Source organism: Muntiacus reevesi, chromosome 1 (assembly GCF_963930625.1).
Source record: "Muntiacus reevesi chromosome 1, mMunRee1.1, whole genome shotgun sequence".
Taxonomy (NCBI): Eukaryota; Metazoa; Chordata; class Mammalia; order Artiodactyla; family Cervidae; genus Muntiacus; species Muntiacus reevesi.
This window is the reverse complement of record NC_089249.1, coordinates 74248079-74274953: the sequence shown is the minus strand read 5'-3', so window position 1 is coordinate 74274953 and position 26875 is coordinate 74248079. Positions and strand designations below refer to the sequence as shown.

General features: G+C 36.8%; 1 protein-coding gene across 1 annotated transcript; it reads left to right on the top strand.

The window, feature by feature from the left end:
• Positions 1 to 11920: 11920 nt before the first annotated feature.
• On the top strand, positions 11921 to 18254 carry LOC136161192 (olfactory receptor 10R2). Its single transcript, XM_065925810.1, has 2 exons — positions 11921 to 11947; positions 17307 to 18254. The coding sequence occupies exons 1-2, from the start codon at positions 11921 to 11923 to the stop codon at positions 18252 to 18254; spliced, it is 975 nt and encodes a 324-aa protein (XP_065781882.1).
• Positions 18255 to 26875: the final 8621 nt, after the last annotated feature.

Here is a 26875-nt window from a genome sequence, read left to right as displayed (position 1 = left end):
CCATTCATTCATCTCTTACATTGGGGATATTTTATTTATTTATTTTTTTTGACACTGAGGAGAGTTTTTGGTAATGATGAAATATAATGTTTTCATTTTGGAAAGTTAACTGGGTCTGATGTAGAGAATGAATTTAAGGGGTCAATAAAGAGATATTTTCAGTGATTACTGTGTACACTGAGAAAGGACTGAACTAGAGGAAGGAAAGAAAATTAACCCTGGCTGCACAATGTAATCTAAGAACTTACACAAGGCATCACTGAAACAAAAAAGAAGCCAGTATGTATCAAGACAAACAAGAGTTACTTTCCATGGATTTTACCTTCACACTTTTTGAAACTTGCCTGCAATTTTGTCAATAGCTGCATTATCTGTGATGGAATTAAAGGGATGTCAGTAACTGGGTCTGCTGCTGCTGCTAAGTCGCTTCAGTCGTGTCCGACTCTGTGCGACCCCATAGACGGCAGCCCACCAGGCTCCTCAGTCCCTGGGATTCTCCAGGCAAGAACACTGGAGTGGGTTGCCATTTCCTTCTCCCAAGTGTGTCTCAGGGAATGAATTTTAGAGTCTGAATTAAACTTTCAATTGCAAGCAGCAGTCTTCAAATTAATTGCAAGTTCATGAGAAATTTTCTATCAACCTGAAGCTGAAAACATAATAGTTACCTCTTTAAATTAGTCTGCCTTAAATTATTAAGTGTCTGAAGTAACCTACTCCAGAAATGTGGACCTATATATAGAATGTGCTTACTTTGAAAACATTGTGGGGGGATGTTTAATGTCGAATTTTGGAGGGGAGAGACTCCAAATTACATTATGCTAAAAGTAAACACCTGCAATAAAAGAAACACTCATTGTCTTCATCTTGCTTTTGTTTTAGAAATATAGCTCTCTGACACACTTTACTTATTTAAAAAATAAGGCCATCTGGTATAGTAGCTTTATATTACCAAGACAAACACATAAAAATCAAAACTCAAAAGTCCTTTCTGAGAGTATAAATAGGATCCATGAGTACGTGATATTTCTGTGGTGGTGAAGAAACCATATACTTCTCTTTAGTGACAAGATACTGGGTTAAGCTCAGATAATTTAGCTGTTGCTTATAACTGGGTGCCAAATGTTCTTATAAGATGCAAGAGGATTACAGAAAGGAGATAAGAAGAGACTGTGAGGTCTGAAAGATTTAACCACACTATCAACTATCAACCTGGTTGGCATATACATTCCATCCAGCAATAGCAGAAAGCATATTCTTTTCAAGAGCACAAGGAACACTCACCAAGAAAAACCAAATTCTGGACCATTAAACAAATTTTTGTATATTTACAATGATTGAAAATCATATGAAAAATGTTCTGTGATTACAGTTCAATTAAACAAGTGTTTTGCCAAAAGTTTTAGCTTTTGTTTCAAGTTCAAAGGATTCATTAACAAAAGAAATTACTTATTATACACAAATAAGCAATTTTGATATTTACTGAAGAATTATCTAACTTGCTTTCAATATACGATCGTTAAACAAAAAGAGAAAAAGAAACCGTAAAGAGTTACAGTACATATTACTTATTATTTAAGGATGTTAGTCACTCAGTCCTGTCTGATGCTTTGCGACTCCATGGATAATAGCCTGCCAGACTTTTCTGTTCATGAATTTACAGGATCCCCCCCGCAAGAATACTGGAGTGGGTTCTCATTTTCTTCTCCAGGTTGTTTGCCTGACCCAGGGATCAAATCCAGGTTTCCTGCATTACAGGCAGATTCTTTACTGTCTGATCCATCCGGGAAGTCCGACAGTACATATTAACACATCACCAAATTGGGTAGACGACATCCAGACTCAAACAGCACTGGGAAGTCCCCATGTAATAGCAATCTGGAGCCCCAGTTGGGAAAAAGTCCCAGGTAGTGCATCACTCCTAGGGCTTCCTAGGAGTGATTGGTTTTAAGTTATTTTTATTTTATTTTTTTAACATTGCTGTTTGTTTTGTCTTCGTCAACTACAAATTGGCACTTACCAAGAGCATTGCCAGTTTGTAGAACAACAAAGGCATTTGTCATCTGTCTCTATGGAGATTAAACCCCATGCTAATATAGCTGTTGACCTTCAACAACCCCTGAGGGAGTTCAGGGTGGAGTGAGGCACTCTGCTCCAGGGCATCTCGTGGGATGGGTCTTTAGATAGCTGGATGTTTTTAGTAACAGATTTTATGATCTCTGTCCTTGCATCTCCTCATATCTAGAGAAGCACTAAATCCTTTCATGGTAATATCAGGCCTCATGACTAACAAAAATCCTTTTGTAAAATGAGTGCTTCTTGGTATTGAACTCCCCCTTCACCAAAACCGCATACATTGTCTTTCCCCCATTGCCTCTTTGGAGCAGTCTCTCAGAGCTATGTGAGATGCTGCCTCCCAGGCTGCAGTCCTCATTGTGCTCCAAATAAAACTTAATCACAACCCTCGAGTGGTACATATTTTTTTAGTTAACATCGTGAAAATCTTGAAATGTTGTTAAGCCCCAGGTGTGGTTGGACCAACCCCCTCCTGGGGCTCAACAATTCCAAGACCCATCCCTTGTCTTATCTACGGGGCCACTCTGCTTTCACTCTCAGCGGGCATATAGTCAGGACAGGCAGGCCATAAGCAAGGTCAGACATGCTTTGCTCTCTTGCCTCTGAAGCCTGAACAAGACAATTTCCGTTTAAGTTCCCTAACAACAAGAAAAAAAAAAGAGAGAGAGAGAAAATGATCATATATTTGGCAATAAGAAGCACTTCTAAACAATTCATGGTTCAAAGAAAAATTGAAATAAAGATTGGACAATATTTTGAATTAAGCAAAATGAGAAGACACATATGCAGATTTGTAGCATGCAGCTAACAGTGCATAAAGGAAAATTTATAGCTCAAATATTTATTAGAAAGGAGGAGCATCTAAAAACAATGATTTAAACTGTCACTTTAAGAAAGTAGAAAGAAAGAACATATTAAATCCAGTGAAGTTGAAAAAAGGAAATATTAAAGAAAAGGGTAAAAGTGAATGGATAAAAGTGTGGAAGAGTTATATAAATCAATTAAATCAAAAGATAGTTCAAAAGATAAATAACACAGATAAACATCCAGCCAAATTGATAGGAAGAATATGCAAATTATGAATATCTGGAATGAAAGAGCAGGCATTTCCATTATCCATGAAGATTTTTTAAAAAAGGGTGAGGAAATATTGTGAATAAGTATACCAATAAATATGACAATTGAGGTTAAGTAAGTAAAATCTTTGAAAGAATGAGCAGAAGTTGCAATTTCTTATTTCAGACAAAAGATATTTTAAATTAAAAAAATTGGAATAGGAGATAAAGAAGGTCTTTATATAATAGGTTGGAAAATTCATCAAGAGAATATAACTATTGTAGATAGTTATGTACTTAACATTGAAGCATCTAAATATATCAAACAATTATTAATATATGAAGGCAGAATCACACAGCAACTGATAATAGAAGGAAACTTCAGTACCCCACCTCCAGCAATAAATAGATCATCTAGAATGGAAGAACCCTGATGAACTTGGAGGACACTGTTCTAAGTGAAATAAACCAGCAAAATAAGGACAAATACTGCATGATTTCACTTATATGAGATATCTAAAATACTCAAATTCATAGAAACAGAAAATAAGATTGTGACTATCAGGTGCTAGAGGGTGGGGGAAATGGGAAGATTCTGTTCAATGAGCAGAAAGTTTCAGTTTTGCAAGATCAGAAATTTCTAGGGAGGGATCTGCTGTGTAACATTGTACTTATAGCTAACAAAACGATTGTTGTTTAGTTGCTAAGTCGTGTCTGACTCTTTATGACCCCATGGACTGTAGCCCACCAGGCTCCTCTGTCCATGGGATTTCCCAGGAAGAATATTGGAGCGAGTTTCCATTTCCTTCTTCACAGGCTCTTCCTGACCCAGGGATCAAACCCTCGTCTCTTGCACTGGCAGGCGATTCTTTACCACGAAATTATTCTTTACCAAAAGTTAGATTTTATTGAATGCGGGTTTTTTTTTTTTTTTTTTTTTAATCAGAGTTTTAAAAAAAATGACACATGCATTAAAGGTGTTTCTAAAAGTGCTTATTGTTTTCATCAGAGTAGTGTTATTGAAGGAGAAGGCAATGGCACCCCACTCCAGTACTCTTGCCTGGAGAATCCCATGGGCGGAGGAGCCTGGTAGGCTGCCGTCTATGGGGTCGCATAGAGTCGGACACAACTGAAGCGACTTGGCAGCAGCAGCAGCAGTGTTATTGAAGTGAATGCCTGTTTCCCACACTGCAGTGCGTATAATGTACTATGTAGAGACACAAGTGTAAACAATGTTTCTAAGGATCATAGCTGTGCATATGAATCAGGACTGTGCTATTTCAGTGAGAGATGTGTTCATCTTACTGTGATGCATGCAATAAATTACGTAAACACCCATGTTTTAAGAAAGGGCATGCATAGTTGTGGGTCAGCAATTAAGATACTCTTTCTTTTCCTTTCTGTTTGAGGGTTAATTTGGCTCTAAACTTTTTCAAAGATTACAAAGTCTTCTTTGTTTGATAGGAGTGCTGCTACCCCCACTGCCTTGCTGTTTTCATTTGCGAGAAATATCATCCCCTTCTTTTCAGTCTCTGAGCGTCTTTACTAAGTCTTTACTAAGTTCTCCATCATAACATGTGGATACAATCATGTCAGAATTAAATACTGGAGTCATAGTCATGGAGTGTTTAATTGATTCCGCAATTGAGACATATATGCTCACACTAACTTCCCTGGTGGCTTAGACGGTAAAGCTTCTGCCTGCAATGCAGGAGACCTGGGTTCAATCCCTGGGTCAGGAAAATCCCCCGGAGAAGGAAATGGCAACCCACTCCAGTACTCTTGCCTGGAAAATCCCATGGACGGAGGAGCCTGGTAGGCTGCAGTCCATGGGGTCGCAAAGAGTCGGACATGGCTGAGCAACTTCACTCATCTTACTCACATTATTGATGGGAATTAATGACAGAATTCTCATTAATGGTAGAATGCACATGCTATTTGGTTGAGTTTGTGGAACAAGTAATTATGGGAACTTGAGTTGTCTACTCTTTCCTGCACTAGGAGAAAATCAGTAGTCTAGAGTTATAAGATTTAACCAATATGAACAGAGAATGATGCTCAGGTATATCTGAATTCCAGATAAACTACAAATTACAATTTTTTTACAATTTTGTAGTCTAAGATTGTCCCATGCAATATTTAGGGTATTCTTATACTAAAACTGCGAGTTTTGTTTACTTGAATGTAAAATTAACTTGGTATCCTGTATTTTATATGGCAACCCCATACTGATTCCATAAGAAACAGAATTTGAATGCAATCATTTTTGTGGGGAAAAAGAAAAACCCTGGTTCCCAGCTAGTTCATTGTACAAGTATCACAAACTGAGTTTTAGGTTCATTTGAAATGGTATTATTATGACACTATAAGTGGTGCTTACTTATGATTTTATTCAGTTAGAATTTTATACTGTATAAGCGATGATATCACCACTTTCCAATCTTTATTATCTCTTAATAGCTACCTAATTTGTCAATAACTTATTGTACAATTTATAAAAATGCCATATTAGTAAAAGCCTAGGTTTACATAAATAGAATAAAACATGAAAATAATTATTTTCCTCTTTTCTAGGTAGGAACAGCCTTCTCAACAGTCTGCATTACTCTAGAGGTTTCAGGGAAATACAGATAATATATATATATATATATATATATATATATATATATATATATTAATTTTAAGGGAATCTATTTTTTCCATAAAATTTAAGAAGAAAAACACCTTTGTGTATAGTGAATGAAAAGAAAATTTGACATTTTATATTCAAATTGCATAGAACTTTATAACTGTGGTATAAAATTGTGACATAAAGAACTGAAGCTTTCTGTGGGAGGGATGCAGATCAAAGTAAACAATATAGCCTTGAAGAAAAATAGAAAGAAGCTGGGGATACTAAGTTATATTTTAGTGCTTAATATAAATGGAAAAAGAGATTGAAATAGCTACACTGATTTGGTCTACTGAACACATAATTAATTGAATAGTAGATAAAAGTCCAAAGACTTACATTGGGGGAGTAGTGGTTAATAGCTACTGCCCACATGAGGGGGGAAGCCAGGGCTATACTGGAGGCAAGGTTGCCATATGTAAGAGGGTGGCAAGAAGAGGTAACATATAGTCTACATTCTGCTTCTGAAATGTAGGTTCTTTCTTATAGAAAATACAGTGAATATAACTTTTAAGTCTTTTTCTGGATGCATTGATTGATAATTGATTAATTATCAATTAATCAATTGACTTAAACTTCTTATCAAAGCTGCTTTTATATTATCCTGATTTCCAGTGGAAATTCCCCGCCCCCCCCCAGAGGTGTCCAAATATTGAGTTTCCCTTCTATGTAGATGCTTAGGTGAAAGTTACCCAGTTGTATCCGACTCTTTGTGACCCCAGGAACTATACAGTGGGTTGCTTGTGAGATGGCAGAATAGAAGGAGTGCACTCATCTTCTCCTGTGAGAACTCCAAAATTGCAACTTGCTGGTGAACAACCGTCGATGTAGAATGTTGGATTCCACCAAAGAAGATAATCCATGTACAGGGGCAAAGGAGAAGCCCCAGCAAGATGGGGGTGGGGCACGAAATCACGTTCAGAATCAAACCCTGTACCTGCCAGAGATGCTCGGAGGGCTCAAACAAACCCTTGTGTGAACCAGGAGGCCCCACAGAGACTGAGCCAGTCCTACCTTTGAGTATTTGTGTGTCTCCTGTGGAGGTACGGGTCAGCAGTGGTCTGTTGCATCTGCAGGGGCTCTGGGTGCAGCAGACCTGGGTGTGGCATAAGTCTCTTGGAGGAGGTCACCTTTAACCAACCATAGAGCCGCCAGAGCTTACACAAGATGGGGAAACAGACACTTTGAGGGCACAAGCAGAACCTTGTGCACCAGGACGCAGGAGGAAGGTGCAGTGACCCCGCAAGGACTGACTCAGACAGGCCCATGTGTACCCAGGCATCTCTGGCAGAGGCGTGGGTCAGTGGTGTCATGCTGCAGGGTCGGGGACCCTGAGTGCAGGAGTGCATGCATGGGACCTTTTGAAGGAGGTCACCATTATCTTCATTAGCTCCACCATAGTTTGGCTTCTAGTCAAAAAACAAGGAGGGAACACAGCCCTCCCGTCAACAGAAAACTGGATTATAGAGCATTGGCCCCACACATCAGAACAAGACCCAGTTTTCCCCCCTGTCAGTCTCTCCCATCAGGAAGCTTCCATAAATCTGTTATCCTTAACCATCAAAGAGCAGACAAAATGAAAACCACAATTACAGAAAACTAATCAAACTGATCACATGGGCCACAGCCTTGTATAAGGTGATGAAACTATGAGCCATGCTGTGTAGGGCCACCCAAGACGGACAGGTCATTGTGGAGAGTTCTGACAAAAAGTGGTCCACTGGAGAAGGGAATGGCAACCCACTTCAGTATTCTTGCCTTGAGAACCCCATGAAAAATATGAAAAGGCAAAAATATAGGACACTGAGAGATGAACTCCCCAGGTCAGTAGAGGCCCAATTTGCTACTGAAGATCAGTGGAGAAATAATTCCAGAAAGAATGAGGAGACAGAACCAAAGAAAAACAACAGCCAGCTGTGGATGTGACTGATGATGGAAGTAAAATTTGATGCTGTAAAGAACAATATTGTATAGGAACCTGGAATGTTAGGTCCATGAATCAAGGTAAATTGGAAGTGGTCAAACAGGAGATGGAAAGAGTGAACGCTGACGTTGTAAGAATCAATGGACTAAACTGGACTAGAATGGGTGAATTTAACTCAGATGACCGTTATATCTACTACTGTGGGGAAGAATCCCTTAGAAGAAATGGAGTAGCTCTCATAGTCAAGAAAAGATTCTGAAATGCATTACTTGGATGCAATCTCAAAAATGACAGAATGATCTCTGTTCATTTCCAAGACAAACCATTTAATATTATGATAATCCAAGTCTATGCCCCAACCAGTAATGCTGAAGAAGCTGAAGCTGAACGGTTCTATGAAGACCTACAAGAACTTCTAGAACTAAAACACAAAAAAGATGTCCTTTTCATTATAGGTCACCTGAATGCAAAAGTAGGAAATCAAGAGATACCTGGAGTAACAGCCAAATTTGGTATTGGAGTACAAAATGAAGCAGAGCAAAGGCTAATAGAGTTTTGCCAAGAGAATGCACTGGTCATAGCAAACATCCTCTTCCAACAACACAAGAGAAGACTCTATACATGGATATGACCAGATGGCCAACATCTAAATCAGATTGATTATATTCTTTGCAGCTGAAGATGGAGAAGTTCTATACAGTCAACAAAAACAAGACCAGGAGCTGACTGTGGCTCAGATCATGAACTCCTTATTGCAAAATGCAGACTTAAATTGAAGAAAGTAAGGAAAACCACTAAACCATTCAGGTATGACCTAAATCAAATCCCTATGATTATACAATTGAAGTGAGAAATAGATTCAAGGTATTAGATCTGACAGAGTGCCTGAAGAACTATGGACAGAGATTTGTGACATTGTACAGGAGGTGGTGACCAATATCAACCCAAAGAAAAAGAAATGCAAAAAAATCAAATTGTTTGTCTGAGGAGGACTTACAAATAGCTGAGAAAATAAGAGAAAGGAAAGGCAAAGGAGAAAAGGAAAGATATACCCATTTGAATGCAGAGCTCCAAACAATAGCTAGGAGAGATAAGAAAGCCTTCCTCAGTGATCAGTGAAAAGAAATAGAGGAAAACAATAGAATGGAAAAGACTGGAGATCACTTCAAGAAAATTAGAAATACCAAGGGATTATTTCATGCAAAGATGGGCACAATAAAGGACAGAAATTGTATGGACCTAACAGAAGCAGAAGATATTAAGAAGAGGTGGCAAGAATACACAGAAGAACTAAATGAAAAAGATCTTCATAACCCAGATAATCGCAATGGTGTGATCACTCATCTAGAGCCAGACATCCTGGAAAGGAGTCAACTGGGCCTTAGGACGCATCACTACAAACAAAGCTAGTGGAGGTGATGGAATTCCAGTTGAACTATTTCAAATCCTGAAAGATGATGTTGTGAAAGTGCTGCACTCAATATGCCAGCAAATTTGGTAAACTCAGCAGTGACCACAGGACTGGAATACATCACTTTTCATTCCAATTCCAAAGAAAGGCAATGCCAAATAATGCTCAAACTACTTCACAATTGCACTTATCTCACATGCTAGCAAAGTAATGCTCAAAATTCTCCAAGTCAGGCTTCAACAGTATATGAACTGTGAACTTCCAGACATTCAAGTTGAATTTATAAAAGGTAGAAGAACCATAAATCAAATTGCCAACATCTGCTGGATTATCAAAAAAACAAGAGAGTTCCAGAAAAACATCTAATTCTGCTTTATTGACTACACCAAAGCCTTTTACTTGTGGATCACAACACACTGTGGAAAATTCTTCAAGAGATGGAAATACCAGACCACCTTATCTGCCTCGTGAGAAATCTGTATACAGGTCAAGAAAGAAAAAGTTAAAACTGGACATGGAACAACAGACTGGTTGCAAATCAGGAAAGGGGTGCGTCAAGGTATATTGTCACCCCGCTTATTTAACTTCTATGCAGAGTACATTATGCAAAATGTCAGGCTGGATGAAGCACAAGCTGGAGCCAAGATTGCCAGGAGAAATATCAATAACCTTAGATATGCAGATGACACCATCCTTAAGGCACAAAGTGAAGAAGAACTAAAGAGCCTCTTGATGATAATGAAAGAAGAGATTGAAAAAGTTGGCTTAAAACTCAACATTCAAAAAACTAAGATCATGGCATCTGGTCCCATCACTTCCTGGCAAATAGATGGGTAAGCAATGGAAACAGTGAGAGACTTTATTGTTTTGGACTTCCAAATCACTGCAGATGGTGGCTGCAGCCATGAAATTAAAAGGTGCTTGCTCCTTGGAAGAAAAGCAATGACCAATCTAGATAGCATATTTAAAAGTGGAGACATTACTTTGCCAACAGAAGTCTGTCTAGTCAAAGCTATGGTTTTTCCAGTAGTCATGTATGGACGTGAGAGTTGGAGTATAAAGAAAGCTGAGTGCCGAAGAATTGATGTTTTTGAACTGTGGTGTTGAAGAAGACTCTTGAGACTCCCTTGGACTGCAAGAGATCCACCCTGTCAATCCTAAAGGAAATCTGTCCTGAATATTCATTAGAATATGTGATACTGGAGCTGAAATTCCAATACTTTGGCCACCTGATGTGAAGAACTGACTCATTTGCAAAGACCCTGTTGCTGGGAAAGTTTGAAGGCAGTAGGAGAAGGGGACAACAGAGGATAGATGGTTGGATGGCATCACTGACTCAGTGGCCATGAATCTGAGTAAGCTCCAGGAGTTGGTGATGGACAGGGAAGTCTGGTGTGCTGCAGTCCATGGGGTCACAAAGAGTTGGACCCAACTGAGAGACTGAGCTGAACTGACTGGACTCTACAGTCCATGGTATTCTCCAGTCCAGAACACTGGAGTGGGTAGACTTTCCCTTCTTCAGGGGATCTTCCCAACCCAGGAATCCAACCAGGGTCTCCTGCATTGCAGGTGGATTCTTTACCAACTGAGCTATCAGGGAAGCCCCCAAATATGGATCATTCACTAAATGTTTTTTTGACAGCGACTATTTACACCAAGCATATTTTCTGGTGTCTGTTTATCCTGAGGGTATGATATAAGGGTAGAAACCCTTATCCTCTCCACAGTCGGATAGTTTACTAGATTTTCAGTATTCTGTTGTTGTTGTTCAGTCACTCAGTCTTGTCCAACTCTCCAGGGTCCCAAGGACTGCAGCACGTCAGGCTTCCTTGTTCTTCACTATCTCCTGGAGCTTGCTCAAACTCATTCCAGTTGAGTCAGTGATGCCATCCAATCATCTCATCCTTTGTCATCCCCTTCCCTGCCCCACCCCCTGCCTTCAATCTTTCTCAGAATCAGGGTCTTTTCCAGTGAGTCAGCTCAGCCTCAGATGGCCCAAGTATTGGAGCTTCAGCCTCATCATCAGTCCCTCTAATGAATATTCAGAATTGAATATATTTTGAATTAATGCAGAATTTACTATTAAATGCATAGTGTATTGTCCTTAAACCATTTACTAACTTACTGAGATGCTAACTTCATCACACACACACAAATAGCCAGAGCAATTGCAATTTGGGATATGGAAACTATGGTGGGCCATAGGCAAATCCAAAGAACAAGAAAAGGGAAATGGCTTTTTTTTTCAAGCAAAGGGGTTGGTTGAAAGGAGCTATAATAACTGACTAGGGATTAATATCATATATATATATATATATATGTATATATATAATACAACTCAATACAATATGCCTCATCTTTGAGGAAAAGGCAAGAAGGCAAGATGGGAAAGCTTAGGAAATTTTTCCTTCCAACCAAAGGATGAAAAATAAGTGTGTGAGTGGGAGTTTCAGGTCTTTTCTGCTAACATGTCCAGCAGCCTCCAAATTTCTAATGAACCTCCATACTAAGGAGTCTCAAATAAGAGACTGACACATTCTCCTAGACCATTGCATGGTTCATGTTTTGGCAAGAAAGCCTCAAGGTCCATCTTCCCCGTGGATCACAGTTCCCCACTGAGGGAAGGAAGGACCTGTTTTAGGAGTGAAGTGGTAATTACTCCCTAGGGTGCTGAGTAGTGAAGTTATCAAATGAGGCATATATGCTAGTGCTGACAGTCAGAAAAATGCCTGTTAATAATACTAACCAAGGCTGTAGCTGGGTTAGGGCTATTCAGCTGGAGCACAATGGATATTGTTCTTGGGAGTGTGGTGGTGAGTCTTGTTACTGGTTTAAACAACTTTGAGAGAATAGGAGGAAGATCTGTATGGGAATATGGGAATGGTTGTTTGCAGCAAATTATCTGGATGTTTTCTTAAAGACCTTGATGAAAACAGGACAACTGCATTCCAATGAAGCCCAGGACTCACATTTGAAGAACATGTTTATGTTCTTTCATGTTTATGACTTGGGCTTCCTTATTTCATAAATAGAATACAGAATATAACTCTCCTGGTTCCTAGATAATAGCTCCTTGTGCTTTTTATCTTATGTTCAATTCAGAAATGTGGAGTGATTTTTTAAAAACTATGGTCTTTGTATAAGTGATAGATAAGGATTGGGGAGTAGTTATAGGGGAAGTTGCTGAATGGGTAGACAAGATAATGTTGAGATTGAGAGAAAAGAAAACATTAGCAATATTGCAGAATGTTTATAGGACATATAGGACTTCAGAAAGAAGGAAATAATTAGGGCTTCTTATGTGTAATTCTGGGCTATACTTAAAGTTCATTAATTCTAATAATATTTCAAGTTTCAGAGATTTAGGGATCTTTATTTATTTCTCAAAGAAAATGTTGAAATATGAAAAATATTTGTGTTTTACTTCACATCCAGTGCTTTCTTCATGATATCAATTTTATTCCAACTTCTTTGCTCATTTAATATTTTTACCAGCTGCTTGACAAATATATATAAATCCATGGTGATGATTCATTCATATCTTATTTTGCTTAATCATTGATTCTGTCACATACACTTTGAATTTTTGATATTTTCTAGAAACTCTGATGCTGATGGAGTTAGAGAGATGATTGTCAATATGTGTTGTCAGGCACATGACCTTTGTCACATGAACAGCAACATGGTGTCTGCTTTCTAAGAACTTGATTTTTCCTGAGCAAGTGAGGTCACTATCTACAACTACCTAAAATGTGAGAATATATGTTTAATAAGGGCTGGAATCTTTTTGTTCACTTTTATTCACTTTTTATTCAGATGTATTCCAAATATTTAATAGAGTGACTGTGTACTGTATACTCAAGAAATATTTGTTAAATTGAAAGAAGTGCTATGGGAATGAAACTTGAGAGAAGTGTTTTCCTTTTTCCTGAGAATGCAGAGGATCTGCCCAAATCTAAAAAAGGCATTGATGTGATACAGCATGGCTCACTGCATGCTCAGTGTCCATATGATTAAAAATATTGGGATAAAATCTGGGAGATGGAAGAGACAAATTTGAAATGTAGTGAGAACCGAATTTATCAGTAGTCCTTCCCCCCATTTTTGCCAAGGATTGGAAACATCATTATAAAGTTTTGGATAAGAGGTACTTGGCAAAATATTTAATTTCTCTGCATTCACCATTTCCCAGCTGAACTGTTTCAATACTCACTTTCCCTGTTTATTCTCCTGTTTCTTGCCACTCTGTCCAAGATTTCTCTCCATGTGTAATGCCTTGCTTCCCATACTCACGACCCTATATTCTTGCTGCCCAAATAACTCTTGAAGATATTCAGTTCCAGTTGGTATTCTCAGGTCAAAAGCAGTGGAAGCAAAAATCTATAGGTTCCTGTCTTGAATGATTTTTTTCCCCAAATTTCCCTCATTGGGTCCTACTATGAGAGAGGAAAGGCAAATTATATTGAAAGTAAAGAGTATGATGGATATATGTATATATTTTTTTCATTTTCAGAAACACTGATTCTCTTCAGATTTTTCTTCTGCCTCTAGAGAAAAATCAGGCCTATAAAAAACACCAGATATGGAAAGAAAGGGGTCTGAAAAGGTAAAAAAAAAATAAAACAACTTTGTTTTCCACCAAAGCTATCAGCCCCTTGTATTGTATATTCTATATTCATGGTTTTCCCTGTAAAGTTTTAATTCCCACTTATCATGCAGGTGCACATGTACACACACAACCTAAAACAGAAGATTCGCTCTAAAGAAAGGTCACTCATACATTGTATACTTTCATTCATTTCTCTCATCTATACTGTTGGTATATTAAAACTGCTGGGGTTGACCATTAACTTGATTCTGTAACCTCAGAGATGGGATAGGCATAAAGTTTCAAAATCACTGTCTTTGAACAATTTATTTGTCTGGTGAGGAAAGATCCCAGAAAAATAAACAAAAAAGCCCCCAAACAGCAACAACAAAAATGTCATAGTCAAAGAAAATCACATCACTAGTAGCTTGCTTCTTATGAAGTACATGATATTTTAAGCCCTTTCTACATACTCTCCACATACTTATTTACACATACATTTAATTCTCACATTTGCCATTTTTTCAGATGAAGAAACATCAAATTCTATTTTTGATAGATTCAAACAGAATTATTGAATAAAAATAAATTAATATATCAAGGGCCTTGATACATTTTGATGAACTTCTTTCCATAAAATTAAAGCTTATTTTTAAACATATTAGCATTAACACTTTTACTAATCATATAATCCACATCACTACTGATAATTTGGTGAGTGTAAATGATGTTTCAGTTTAACTTGCATTACAAATGATGTGAAACTAATTTTTATATACTTGATACATGTTATTTCTTTTTCATAAATCATATATTAAATCCATTTTCTACACCAGAAGTTTATTTTCTCCATCAGTTTATAATACATTTTATTAATATTAATATTTTGAAATGATTTTTGTAATTTCTAATTTATCATTTGTTTTCTACTATTTCTGATTCTGAATTTATTGACAACATATATTTTATTTTATCCAGTCAAATTTTTGGTTATTTACTATCTCTGATATACTGCTTTTAGTTTTTAACTTAGTTTTTCAAAATTTTCCATCAAATAATATCTTTTTCCTGATCTTTTAATTTTTTTGCATTTTTTTTCTTGACATAGCCACAATAATTTTTTGAAAATTGTATTAGTTGGGGACTTGTACAATATTTTTTCTATTTATTAAGGAAGTAAAGGGTAAGGGAAAAGAAAATGAAAGGTGGTAGGAGCAATTCTGGTTACTTAAGAATATAGTTATCATGTTTATAAATACAGACAGTGAGTCTTTTGGTATCATTGGTTTGAATCAGCTGGAGAATATATTTTTATTTTTCTTGAATGAAAGTCTGTATCGTGATTGTTCAAAGGGGAGAACATGTTAAATAGTCATAATTCACAATCAAACTCAATCCCTCTGTATTGAATGCAGTAGAACCTCTCTCCCACTCATCTATTGCAAGTATATAGTCTTCTTTACTTTTTTTTTTCTGTATATTTATTGTTATATTAATTGTGGTTTGGAGATAGAATTGAGCATGGTAATTTACTATCATGGTAAATCTTAAGTTGCTAGAAATGTAAACAATTTATGCTTAAAATTACTTAAAACTTTTTTGAAGATCTGTAATATGTTTCAGAAATACTGAAACATCCCAGACAAGGACTCATATAAAAAAAATTAAATGGGTCCTAATTTTCCAAAGGTTTCCATTTAGTAATTAAAATAATATACATATAAAAAAATAAATCACCAATATATCAATTTCCTTTAAAATAATCTTTTAGAACTAGCTTAATATACCATGAAATTCACTCACACATTTTATTTGTACAAATTAATAGAGTTGTGTGGTCATCACCACAATAAAGTTTTAGGACATTTTCATCATCCCAAAAGATAACCTCTTACCTGTTTGCAACCAAATTTCATCCTGTCCCTATCCCAAGGTTACAACTAATCTTTCTGCTGATAAATATTTTCCTTTCCTACACATTTCATATAAATAGAATTTCCAATGTGTAGTCTCTTGTACTTGACTATTATCATTTAGCATAATATTTTTGAACATATTTATGCTGTGGTATGCACCACAGTTCTTGTTTTACTACTGAATATAATAATAGTCAGTTTTATGGGTATATCAGATTTTGTTTGTGCATAAATTTATTTATTCATAAATTGGGATGCAATAAATTGAATAGTTTTCTCTTTTTGGCTATTATCAATAATAATACTAAGAACATTCACTAAAAATATTTATGTGGATAGTATTCACTTCCCTCTGTTATATTCCTGAGAATAAAATTGCTATGTCATTAGCTAAGTTTATATTTACCATTAGAAGAAACTGTGAAACTCTTTTCAAAAGTGACTGCATAATATTATACTTCCATCAGCAAAATGTGAAGGTTTCAGCCTCTCTGTCTCCTTACCAGCACCTCTTCGTGTCTATCACTTTCATTACAGTCATCTTAGTGCACATGAACAGTAATCACACTGTGGTTTTAATTTGCATTTTCCTAACGGCAAGTGATGCTGAGTGTATCTTTATATACCTCTTAGCCACTGATACGCTTGGATGAAATGTGTATTGAAAATAGTTTGCCCATTTTTAAACTGCATCCTTCTCTTATTTTAATTATAAGAGTTATATGTATATTCTGGATGCAAATCTGTTATCAGATACATGCTTTGTGAATGCATTTTTTCCGTATGATGTTCTCTTTATTTTCACAATGGTACCCTTTGAAGTGTATATATCAAGACTCTCAATTCTAACCATTATCTATAGTCTATCTATATGCCAGTACCATGCTTTCTTGACTACTCCATCATTAAGGTAAAGTTTGCAGTCAGAAAGTATAAATCTCCCATCTTTGCCCTTCATTTTCACAATTATTTTGGTTATTCTAGTTCCTTTTCATATTTACTTTGTGATTGCTTTGCCAATTTTTTAGTCTATGATGAATATATGGATCACTGTGCTCATAATTGTCTTATAATAATGTTGAATCTTCTAATGCATGAACATGGTTGTCTTTTCATTTATTTGAATCTTTCATATTTCTCAGCCATGTTTGATGGTTTTCTGTGCATAGATGTTGCTCTTCTTTCTGTTAAATTTGATCCTAGTTGTTTTATGCCATTAAAAAGGATTTATTTTCTTTGCTTCATTTTTGCATTTTGTATGGTGTGTTCCTACTTGTAGGAGGCAGAATTATGCAGTTTCAAAGATGTCCACGTATCAATCCCAGAAACATGCAAATAAGTTTGGTTACATGAAAAAGGAGAATTAAAGCTGGAGATAAAATTAAGTTTGCTAACCCTGTGACCTTTAGCTAGAGAGATTAGTTTATATTATTTGGGCTTGACCACATAAACACAGTGTTCTTAAAAGTGAAAGGCAGAATCAGAGTTGGTAAAAGAGATATAATTTTCCTGGGTTTGAAGAAGGAAGAGGGGGACAATGAACCAGAGGCTGCTAGGAACTAGAAAAGGCAAGATCTTTCCAACATCTCAAGAAAGGAATATAAGCCTGCATACCCTAGATTAGTATATTTATGTACCTGAAGGCATTTACTTCCCTTTTGTTTTCAGGTCTTGGCAGAAAACCTCACCATGGTCACCGAGTTCCTTTTACTGGGGTTTTCAAGTCTTGGTGACGTTCAGCTTGTTCTGTTTGTGGTTTTCCTTTTTCTGTACTTCGTCATTCTCAGTGGCAATGTCACTATTGTTAGTGTTATCCGCCTGGACAAAAGCCTCCACACACCAATGTACTTCTTCCTTGGCATTCTCTCAACATCAGAGACCTGCTATACCTTCGTCATCCTACCCAAGATGCTCATCAATCTTTTTTCTGTGGCCAGGACAATCTCCTTCAACTGTTGTGCCATCCAAATGTTCTTCTTCCTTGGTTTTGCTATTACCAATTGCTTGCTATTGGGAGTTATGGGTTATGATCGTTATGCTGCCATCTGTCACCCTCTACATTACCCTATCCTTATGAGTTGGCAGGTGTGTGGAAAGTTGGGAGCCCTCTGTGGGGTTGGTGGGTTCCTGGCCTCACTAACAGTAGTATATTTAGTTTTCAGCCTTCCTTTCTGTAGTGCCAACAAAGTCAACCATTACTTCTGTGACATCTCACCAGTTATTCGTCTGGCTTGCACAAATACAGATGCTCACGAATTTGTCATATTCATCTGTGGTGTTCTTGTACTCGTGGTCCCATTTTTATTCATTTGTGTTTCTTATATCTGCATTCTGAGGACTATCTTGAAGATTCCCTCTGCTGACGGCAGACGGAAAGCCTTTTCCACCTGTGCGTCTCATCTCACTGTTGTCATTATTCACTACGGCTGTGCTTCCTATATCTACTTGAGACCAACAGCAAACTATGTGTCCAACAAGGACAGGTTGGTAACAGTGACATACACTATTGTCACTCCATTATTAAATCCCATGGTATACAGTCTAAGAAATAAGGATGTTCAAGTTGCTATTAGAAAAGTGTTGGGGAAGAAAGGATCCCTAAAATTATTTGATTGATATATTATTATATTTCAGATTCTATAATAAATATAGCTCTCTGACAAAGAATATATTTCCATATCTTTTTAATTGAGCATTTCTGTTTTTTGAGAATAGTTGGCACATTTTCTTCTCTCAGCTTTTGTAACTCAATTGCAATATAGAAAAGTTCAGATAGAGTTAATTATGTGACACTAATGGCTATTTTTCTTTCAGAATAAGATGTTGCTTTAAGGTTTATTGAGTTTAGAATGTTACTGACTGTAAAAATAATCATATATTTGACCTGATCAGTGTTATGGCCAGAGTGAATAAATTAATCATTCTAGTCCACACATTGCAACAGACAGTAGTTTTGAAAGCAATATCCAAACATGAAATTAGCCTCATGAATACAAGTGGGGGGAGACCTATTTACAATTTAAGGAGTTAGCAGCATATCTAAATCCATTCACAGACCCAATTCGTTGAGAGTCTTTGCTCATGGCCAACCTTACCTAAATCATTTCACTCTATATTACCATTTAATCTTTATACATTATACATTTGAACGTTACAATGTTCCTTTTTATCTGTTTGAGAAATTATTTATATCCTTCTGGCACAGATTTTATGTTTTGTAATTTGAAAATAATGACAGGATAGATTAATTGGCATTCTTGCTTCTACTCATAGATATAATCATCTACTACAGAGTATACAGACATTCATTAGAAAATTAAATACTATATGTCCAGAAGTTGCAGCAATTAAATAGAAAACTCCAGAAGTAGACTTTACAGTTAATGCCTTGATTAACTTTCATAAAATTGGGTGAGTTTTGTGTACAGCAGTCTGACACTAAAGTGATTTTTTAGAGTTTTTATCTATCCTGTTTTATGGGTTTAATTTTCTGTTATCCTCTTCATGTGTGGGCCTCCTGAATGACTTTTAAATTTAACTCATCTTTTTCTTAGTGTTTCTAGAAGAGAGAGAAATTGTTTTTCTTTGGAGTCAAGTGTGCCTTGCTAAGTCGCTTCAGTCCTGTCTCACTCTTTGCAACCCTGTGGACTGTAGCCCTCCATGCTCCTCTGTCCATGGGATTCTCTAGGCAAGAATTCTGGAATAGGTTGCCATGCCCTTCTGCAGGGGATCTTCCCAATCCAAGGACTGAACCTGTGTCTGGTCTTGCAGCTCCTGCATTGCAGGCAGATTCTTTACCATTGAGTCACCAAGGAAGCCCTGGAGACAAGTGTGCTTTTTGCTTATTCTTTACGTCAAGTCAAGAATTGTGCCAAAAATTGTGTCAAGTAAAAAATTGTGTTAAGCAGACAAGGAAGATTTCATTCAAGATTATTTTGGTAATGGAGAAAATACTATAAGTCTGAATTTGGCAACTCTGCCACAACCAACAGGGATAAGGTTTTTAGTGGCTGAGACGAGGTAATGGAAAAGTACTGGAGTACCTTATACCATCTGTGTTTACTACCTGATTTTATCAAAAGGAAAAGTAAACATCTCATAGCTTTATTACAGGATGCAATTTTGTGCTTGTAGCAAGGTACTCACCAATGTTGGATTTCTTTCATCCCATGCAAAAGGGGATATTAAGAACAATGTCCTCCTTAATGATCATATTTCAAATGGATGCTCCCAGGTCCTTGAGAAAGACATTTCTGGGTTGTTAAACCGACTAGAGAATTTTAAAATGTGTATATATCAGAAGAACAGAAAAGTAATTTACAACTGCACATTTTCTAAAGCATATGCTAAGGGAGATCAAGGGTCTAGAGTCAGGAAGAAGCCTCCGTGAAGTTTAATCAAGTTGAAGGCAAAGTTAGGCCTGTCCTGGTCACCTATGCTCTGGGTCCCTCTCTTGTAACACATACTGCTCTATGTACACTTCCCTGTGGGGACAGAGGGTCAACAGAAATTTTGATACTCTGGCTATTGCCAGAAATTAACTATCCCTTGTCTTGACCTAGAGTCCTCATCACCTATGGAGTTGTAGAAGACTATCTTCTTAACTTGCAATGAGTGCAAAATCTCATATTCTTACAGTTCTTTGTACCACCTCTAATGAACTTAAGTAAACAAAATGATAGTATTTGGAAGTTTTGTGGATTGCTCATGTATATGAAGAAAGATTTGATGATCAGAGTTTTTGAAGGAACTAGAACAACTGCAAAATTTTATTCATAGGATCTTATAAACCATCTCTGTAGGGAAGTCATTCAACGATTTTCTGCCCTCTCTTTTTACTCATGTTTTTTGTTCTAGGTTAAAGAAAATGATTTGCCTGAGTGAGGTAACAAGTCCAAACTAGTGGTCAAAACGATAACTTTCTGTAATTCCTTTCTCTGATTGGTGTACATACAGTCAAACAAAATTCCCTAAAAGTGGGATGCTAAACAAATGAAACTAATAGATCTCCATTAAATTTGACTGCAAAAATAGTGTATATATGTATATATATGTAATACAGCATTGTGAGTAAACTATATATTCCAATACAAATCAATTAAAAATAAAATAGCAAAACAAAATGTTATGCTTGACTTTCAAGCATGTACATGTTTGTTTGCATATGAGAAGACATCTTTTTCTTTCTATGATTCCAAAACTATCCATTTTTAATAAAATGAATCAATATGTCCTGAACACTTACTAAGTGTTAGATACTATTTTAGTTATAGGATACATTAGCAAGCAAAAATAAAGAATCTTGCCTTCGTGGCATTTATACTCTATTGCAGAGAAATGAAACATAAACAATAAGTGGGATATATTAGTAAATTATATGTTAGAAGATCATGTGTTCCATGGGGGTAGAGTGAGGCAAGGGAGCAGAGGTGTTGGTGATGATGATTTTAACAGGGTGTACAAGAAGATCTCATTAAGAAGGGTCCATTCAAGCAAATACATGAAAGAAGTGAAGAAGAACATTATGACTGCATAAATTGTTCCTCTTTCTTGTCACCTTTCATCAGTATACACCTTTCACTATACATCAGTGAACAAAAGTATCTCTCAGGGAGTTGGGGGATCCACACCAAAGGATCCAGGGAGAGTTTTTCCCATCTGCGCACTGGATAACAGGCAGATAAACCTTATTATGGGTTGTGAAACTCACAGGTGTCTGTGGATTGGTTTTGGCCCCTCTTTGTTGCAGCTGGGGAGCACCTGCAAAGCACTGACTTGGGCATATAGCCAAGGATCAAAGAGCCTTTGTAGAAGTCCTGGTTTACAGAGGAAAGATGCTAGCACTCTGTTGAAGCAAAAAAGCAAAACAAAACAAAACAAAACCCCACAAAATAGTTGCACTGAATATGTAAGAAGACATTTTTCAGTGCCACCCCTCCTGTAGACAGCACAGCTTGGAACTGAACTAACTGGCAACAACTTTCTTGAGGAAAATGTGAGTGAAATGACTGAGTGCCCAGGTTCCCCAGCTGTGTGGGATGCTCTTGGAGGAAAGGTTTCCTCTCTTAGAGCACCCAGGGTACAGGCAAGACTTTCATGACTAGATGGGGAGAGGGGATCAGGAAAGGCAGATACAAATATGAGAGGGCATTTAAGGGATCTGGTTTCTGTTGACTGTATTCAAGACTCTAGCAGCAAGTCCACATACAAGTTTTTGGAAACCTCACTTGAAGATCTCCACTAACTGGCCCGTAGGTACCCCAAATACACAAGTACCAAGCCCAAATCTCCCCTGACTTTTCAGCCAGCTTCTTTTGAACGATCCTAAAATGGCTGTGAGAGTGAGCCCTCACAGACAGAGAAGGCAAGCAGAAAACAGAGGCTATGGGCAAGGGAGAAAGCACGAAGTTGGGCTATAGCACCACCTTCAGGAAAATGAGAGAGATTTCCAACATCTGATCGGATGTGCTAAAAGATCAAGAGAAGATGCAAAATTAAGAATTCTGCTACATACAACACAATGGATGATACAAACTACAATATTGGATGAACCTTGAAAACACACTAAGTGAAAAAAGCCAGTCATGTAGGACCACATCATATGTGATTCCTTTAATATGACATGTCCATAACAGGCAAATTTATAAACAGAAAATACAGTAGTAATTGCCTAGGGAAGAGAGTTGGGCGGGAAGATGAGGGCATGCAGGCTAAAGGTGTGGATTAATTTCTTAGGCTAATAAAATGCTCTAAAACTGATTGTAGTGATATATTTACATATATCACTATCACTACATATGTGATATATCACTACATATGTGATATAACTATGTGTATAACTAGGTGAACATACTAAAAGCCATTGGATTGTACTTTTTAAATGATTGACTTTTATGGTACATGAATTATATCTCAACAAAGCTGTTAAAAGAAGAATTCTGCCACATGAGGGAGCATGGAGCAGATGTTCCCATGCAAGGTCAGGCAAGTCCTGTGTATAAGTAGGACCAACAAATGTATCTTCCACCTGAAGACAGTTAGTAAGGAATGTGGAGGTGACAACTCCTTCAAGTGCCAAAGCAGCAATGTACAATTTCAAGATATGCAAAGAGTCAAGGAAACATGACTTGATCAAATGATCACAGTAATCCTCTAGTAACTGAGCCCAAAGGTACAGAGATATGTGATTTGTCCAATAAATAATTCAAAATAACCTTTTCGAAGAAACTTAATGAGCTACAAGAAAACACAGAAAGACAATTCAACAAAATCAAGAGGGCAATACAGAAATGAAATGAGAAACTTAAGGGAGATACACATCATTATAAAAGAGAATCATACAGAAATTCTGGTGCTTAGGAATTTAGTGAATGAAATTAAAATGCAATTAAGGACATCAACAGCAGAGCTGATCAAACAGAAGATGAACTCAGTGAGTAAGAGAATAAGAATTTTGAAATAAGTCAATCAGAGAAACAAAAAACGTATGAAAGAGCAAAGAAAGCCTACATGATCTAATGGGCATCAAGAGAACAAATATCAGAATCATTGGATTTCTAGAAAGAGAATATGAGGAAGAGGAAAAAGTTTATTTAAATAAATAATAGTTGAGATCGTCTCAAGTCTTACGAGAGAGTTATATACCCAAGTTCATGAAGCTACATCCCCTTATTATTTCAATTCAAAATGTTGTCTCTAAGACACATTAAATAAACTTCAAAAAAATCAAAGGCACAGAGAGAATCCAAAAAGCAAGAAGAAAATAAAGATTTCAACCTACAAAATAATACCCATTAGTCTATCAGCAGATTTCTCAGAAGAAACTACTGACCAGAAGAGGGCAAGATGGTATGTTCAATGTGCTGAATTAAAAAAAGAAAGAAAGAAAGAAAGCCAGCCAAGAGTACTCTATTTGTCAGGGTTATTCTTCAGAAATAAAGGTGAAATAAAGATTTTACCAAATAAACAGAAGCTGGCGGAGTTCATAAATCATCACTAGATCTCCCTTACAAAAAATGTTGAAATATTGAAAGGAGTTCTTTAAGTTGAAGAAAGGTGATGCCAAAGAATGTTCAAATTACCATACAATTGTACTCATTTCACATACTAGCAAGGTAATACTCAAAATCTTTCAAGCTAGGCTTCAGCAGTACATGAACTGAGAACTTCCAAGTGTACAAACTGGATTTAGAAAAGGCAGAGGAACTAGAGAACAAATTGCCAGAATCCACTGGATCACAGAAAAACCAAGAGAATTAAAAAAAAAAAAAATCTAGTTCTGCTTCATTGAGTATGCTAAAGCCTTTGTGTGAATCACAACAAACTCTGAAAAATTCTTTAAGAGATGGGAATACCAGACCACCTTACCTGTCTCTTGAGAAACCTATATGCAGGAAGAGAAACAGTTAGAACCAGACATGGAACAATGGACTGGTTCTAAATCGGGAAAGGAGTATGTCAAACCTATATATTGTCACCCAGATTATTTAACTTATATTCAGAGTGTATCATACAGAATGCTGGGCTGGATGATTCACAAGCTGGAATCAAGATTGCTGAGAGGAATATCAATAACCTCAGATATGCAGATGATACCACTTTAATGATAGAAAGTGAAGTGTAATTAAAGAGCCTCTTGATGAAAGTGAAAAAACAGAGTGTAAAAGCTGACTCAAAACTCAACATTCAGAAAACAAAGATCATGGCATCTGGTCCCATCACTTCATGGCAAATGGTCCCATCACTTCATGGCAAATAAATGTGGAAAAACTGGAAACAGTGACAGATTTTATTTTCTTGGGGACTCCAAAACCACTGCAAATGGTGACTGCAGCCATGAAATTAAACGATGCTTACTCCTTGGAAGAAAAGCTGTGACAAACCTAGACAGCATATTAAAAAGCAGAGACACCACCTTGCTGACAAATGTCTGTAGAATCAAAGCTATGATATTTCCAGTAGTCATGTACAGATGTAAGAGTTGGACCATAAAGAAGACTGAACATCAAAGAATTGATGCTTTCGAACTGTGGTGCTGGAGAAGACTCTTGAGAGTCCCTTGGACTGACTGCAAGGTAATCAAATCAGTCAATCCTAAAGGAAAGCAAACCTGAATATTCATTGGAAAGACTGATGCTGAAGCTGAAGCTCCAATACTTTGGCCCCCTGATGTGAAGAGCTAACTCATTGGAAAAGACCCTGATATTGGGGAAGGTTCAAGGCAAGAGAAGAAGGGGCAACAGAGGATGAGATGATTGAATGTCATCACTGGCTCAATGAACGTGAGTTTGAGCAAACTTGGTGAAGGACAGGGAAGCCTGGCGTGCTGCAGTTCATTGGGTCGCAAAGATCAGACGTGATTTAGAGACTGAACAAAAGTTGAATTGAAAGTGTGATAATTAGTAAAATGAAAATACATAAAAATATACAGCACAATGGAAAATGTAAATATCATCAGATTTAGAAATTTTGAATTTTGTAATATGATGTGTTAACCATTCAACTGTTATATAAAGGCTAAAGGAGACGAGAATTATAATGAGTATGACTACTATAATTTCATCATGAATATAAAGAAAAAATATAAAGAATATATATGTTCTTTATATAAATATAAAGAAAATATAAAGAAAAAATATTAAAATTTAAAAGGCAAGGAGTAAAAGGATAGAGGTTTTATGCAAGCCGAGTTATGTTGCTATCATGTGAGAAAGGAAATATCACAATTTTAAAAATGGGTAAAAGAGTTAAGTAGGCTGTTTTCAAAGAATACATGCAAATCACTAGCTATATATAGGAAAAAATAAAAGTCAATAGCAGTAGTGATTGAGGAAATGCAAATCAAAACCACAATGACATATCACTTCACATTCTAATAATGCAGACTGGTTCTAAATAGGAAAAGGAGTACATCAAGGATGCTTATTTAACTTATATGCAGAGTACATCATGAGAAACCCTGGGCTGGAAGAAGCACAAGCTGGAGCCAAGATTGCCGGGAGAAATATCAATAACCTCAGATATGCAGAGGGCACCACCCTTATGGCAGAAAGTGAAGAAGAACTAAAGAGCCTCTTGATGAAAGTGAAAGAGGAGAGTGAAAAAGTTGGCTTAAAACTCAACATTCAGAAAATGAAGATCATGGCATCTGGTCCCATCACTTCATGGCAAATAGATGGGGAAACAGTGGAAACAGTGTCAGACTTTATTTTGGGGGCTCCAAAATCACTGCAGATGGTGATTGCAGCCATGAAATTAAAAGACACTTACTCCTTGGAAGGAAAGTTATGGCCAACCTAGACCCTTATTAAAAAGCAGAGACATTACTTTGCCAACAGAGGTCTGTCTAGTCAAAGCTAGGGTTTTTCCAGTAGTCATTTATGGATGTGAGAGTTGGACTATAAAGAAAGCTGAGTGCCGAAGAATTGATGCTTTTGAACTGTGGTGTTGGAGAAGACTCCTCAGAGTACCTTGGACTGCAAGGAGATCCAACCAGTCTATCCTAAGGAAGATCAGTCCTGGGTGTTCATTGGAAGGACTGATGCTGAAGCTGAAACTCCAATACTTTGGCCACCTCATGCAAAGAACTGACTCATTTGAAAAGACCCTGATGCTGGGAAAGATTGCAGGCAGGAAGAGAAGGAGACGACAGAGGATAAGATGATCAGATGGCATCACTGACTCGATGGACATGAGTTTGAGTAAGCTCTTGGAGTTGGTGATGGACAGGGAGGCCTGGTGTACTGCAGTCCATGAGGTCGCAAAGAGTCAGACATGACTGAGCGACTGAACTGAACTAAACTATTATAGTATGTGAATTATCTCAGTTAAAAAAATCTGATTCAGTCGTAAATACAGACTTGAAAAAGATTCATAAATATTTGTAGAATAATTTAAAGATTGATAATAGATTAAATATCTACCTATCTATCATCTATCTGTCACATATCTCTAAGTAATACATTTTTGTGTGTGCATGTGTATATATTCATAATCAGTTTTACTATAAAGAGTGCAAATTCAAAGAAAAAAGTTGAGGAAGAGAGGACATTTCAGGATCTTTGTTACATATTGATACTCTTTTGTATTCTGAGGAGCATATGTTATTTAGATAGTTTGACATTTATTTTTGAATAACTGAATATATTTTAAATAAAAATGTACTAAGTAACCACTAAGAAATTTGCTGTTGGAACAGAGAGCAAAGGGTATTGTTTTTCACTGCACCTAAAAAAATA

Bases quoted from the DNA above. Each gene is read 5' to 3' on its own strand.
- LOC136161192 (XM_065925810.1), top strand. From the start codon at position 11,921: ATGGATATTGTTCTTGGGAGTGTGGTG. The intron at 11,948-17,306 runs GTGAGTCTTGTT...TTTTGTTTTCAG, and splicing joins TTGTTCTTGGGAGTGTGGTG to GTCTTGGCAGAAAACCTCAC.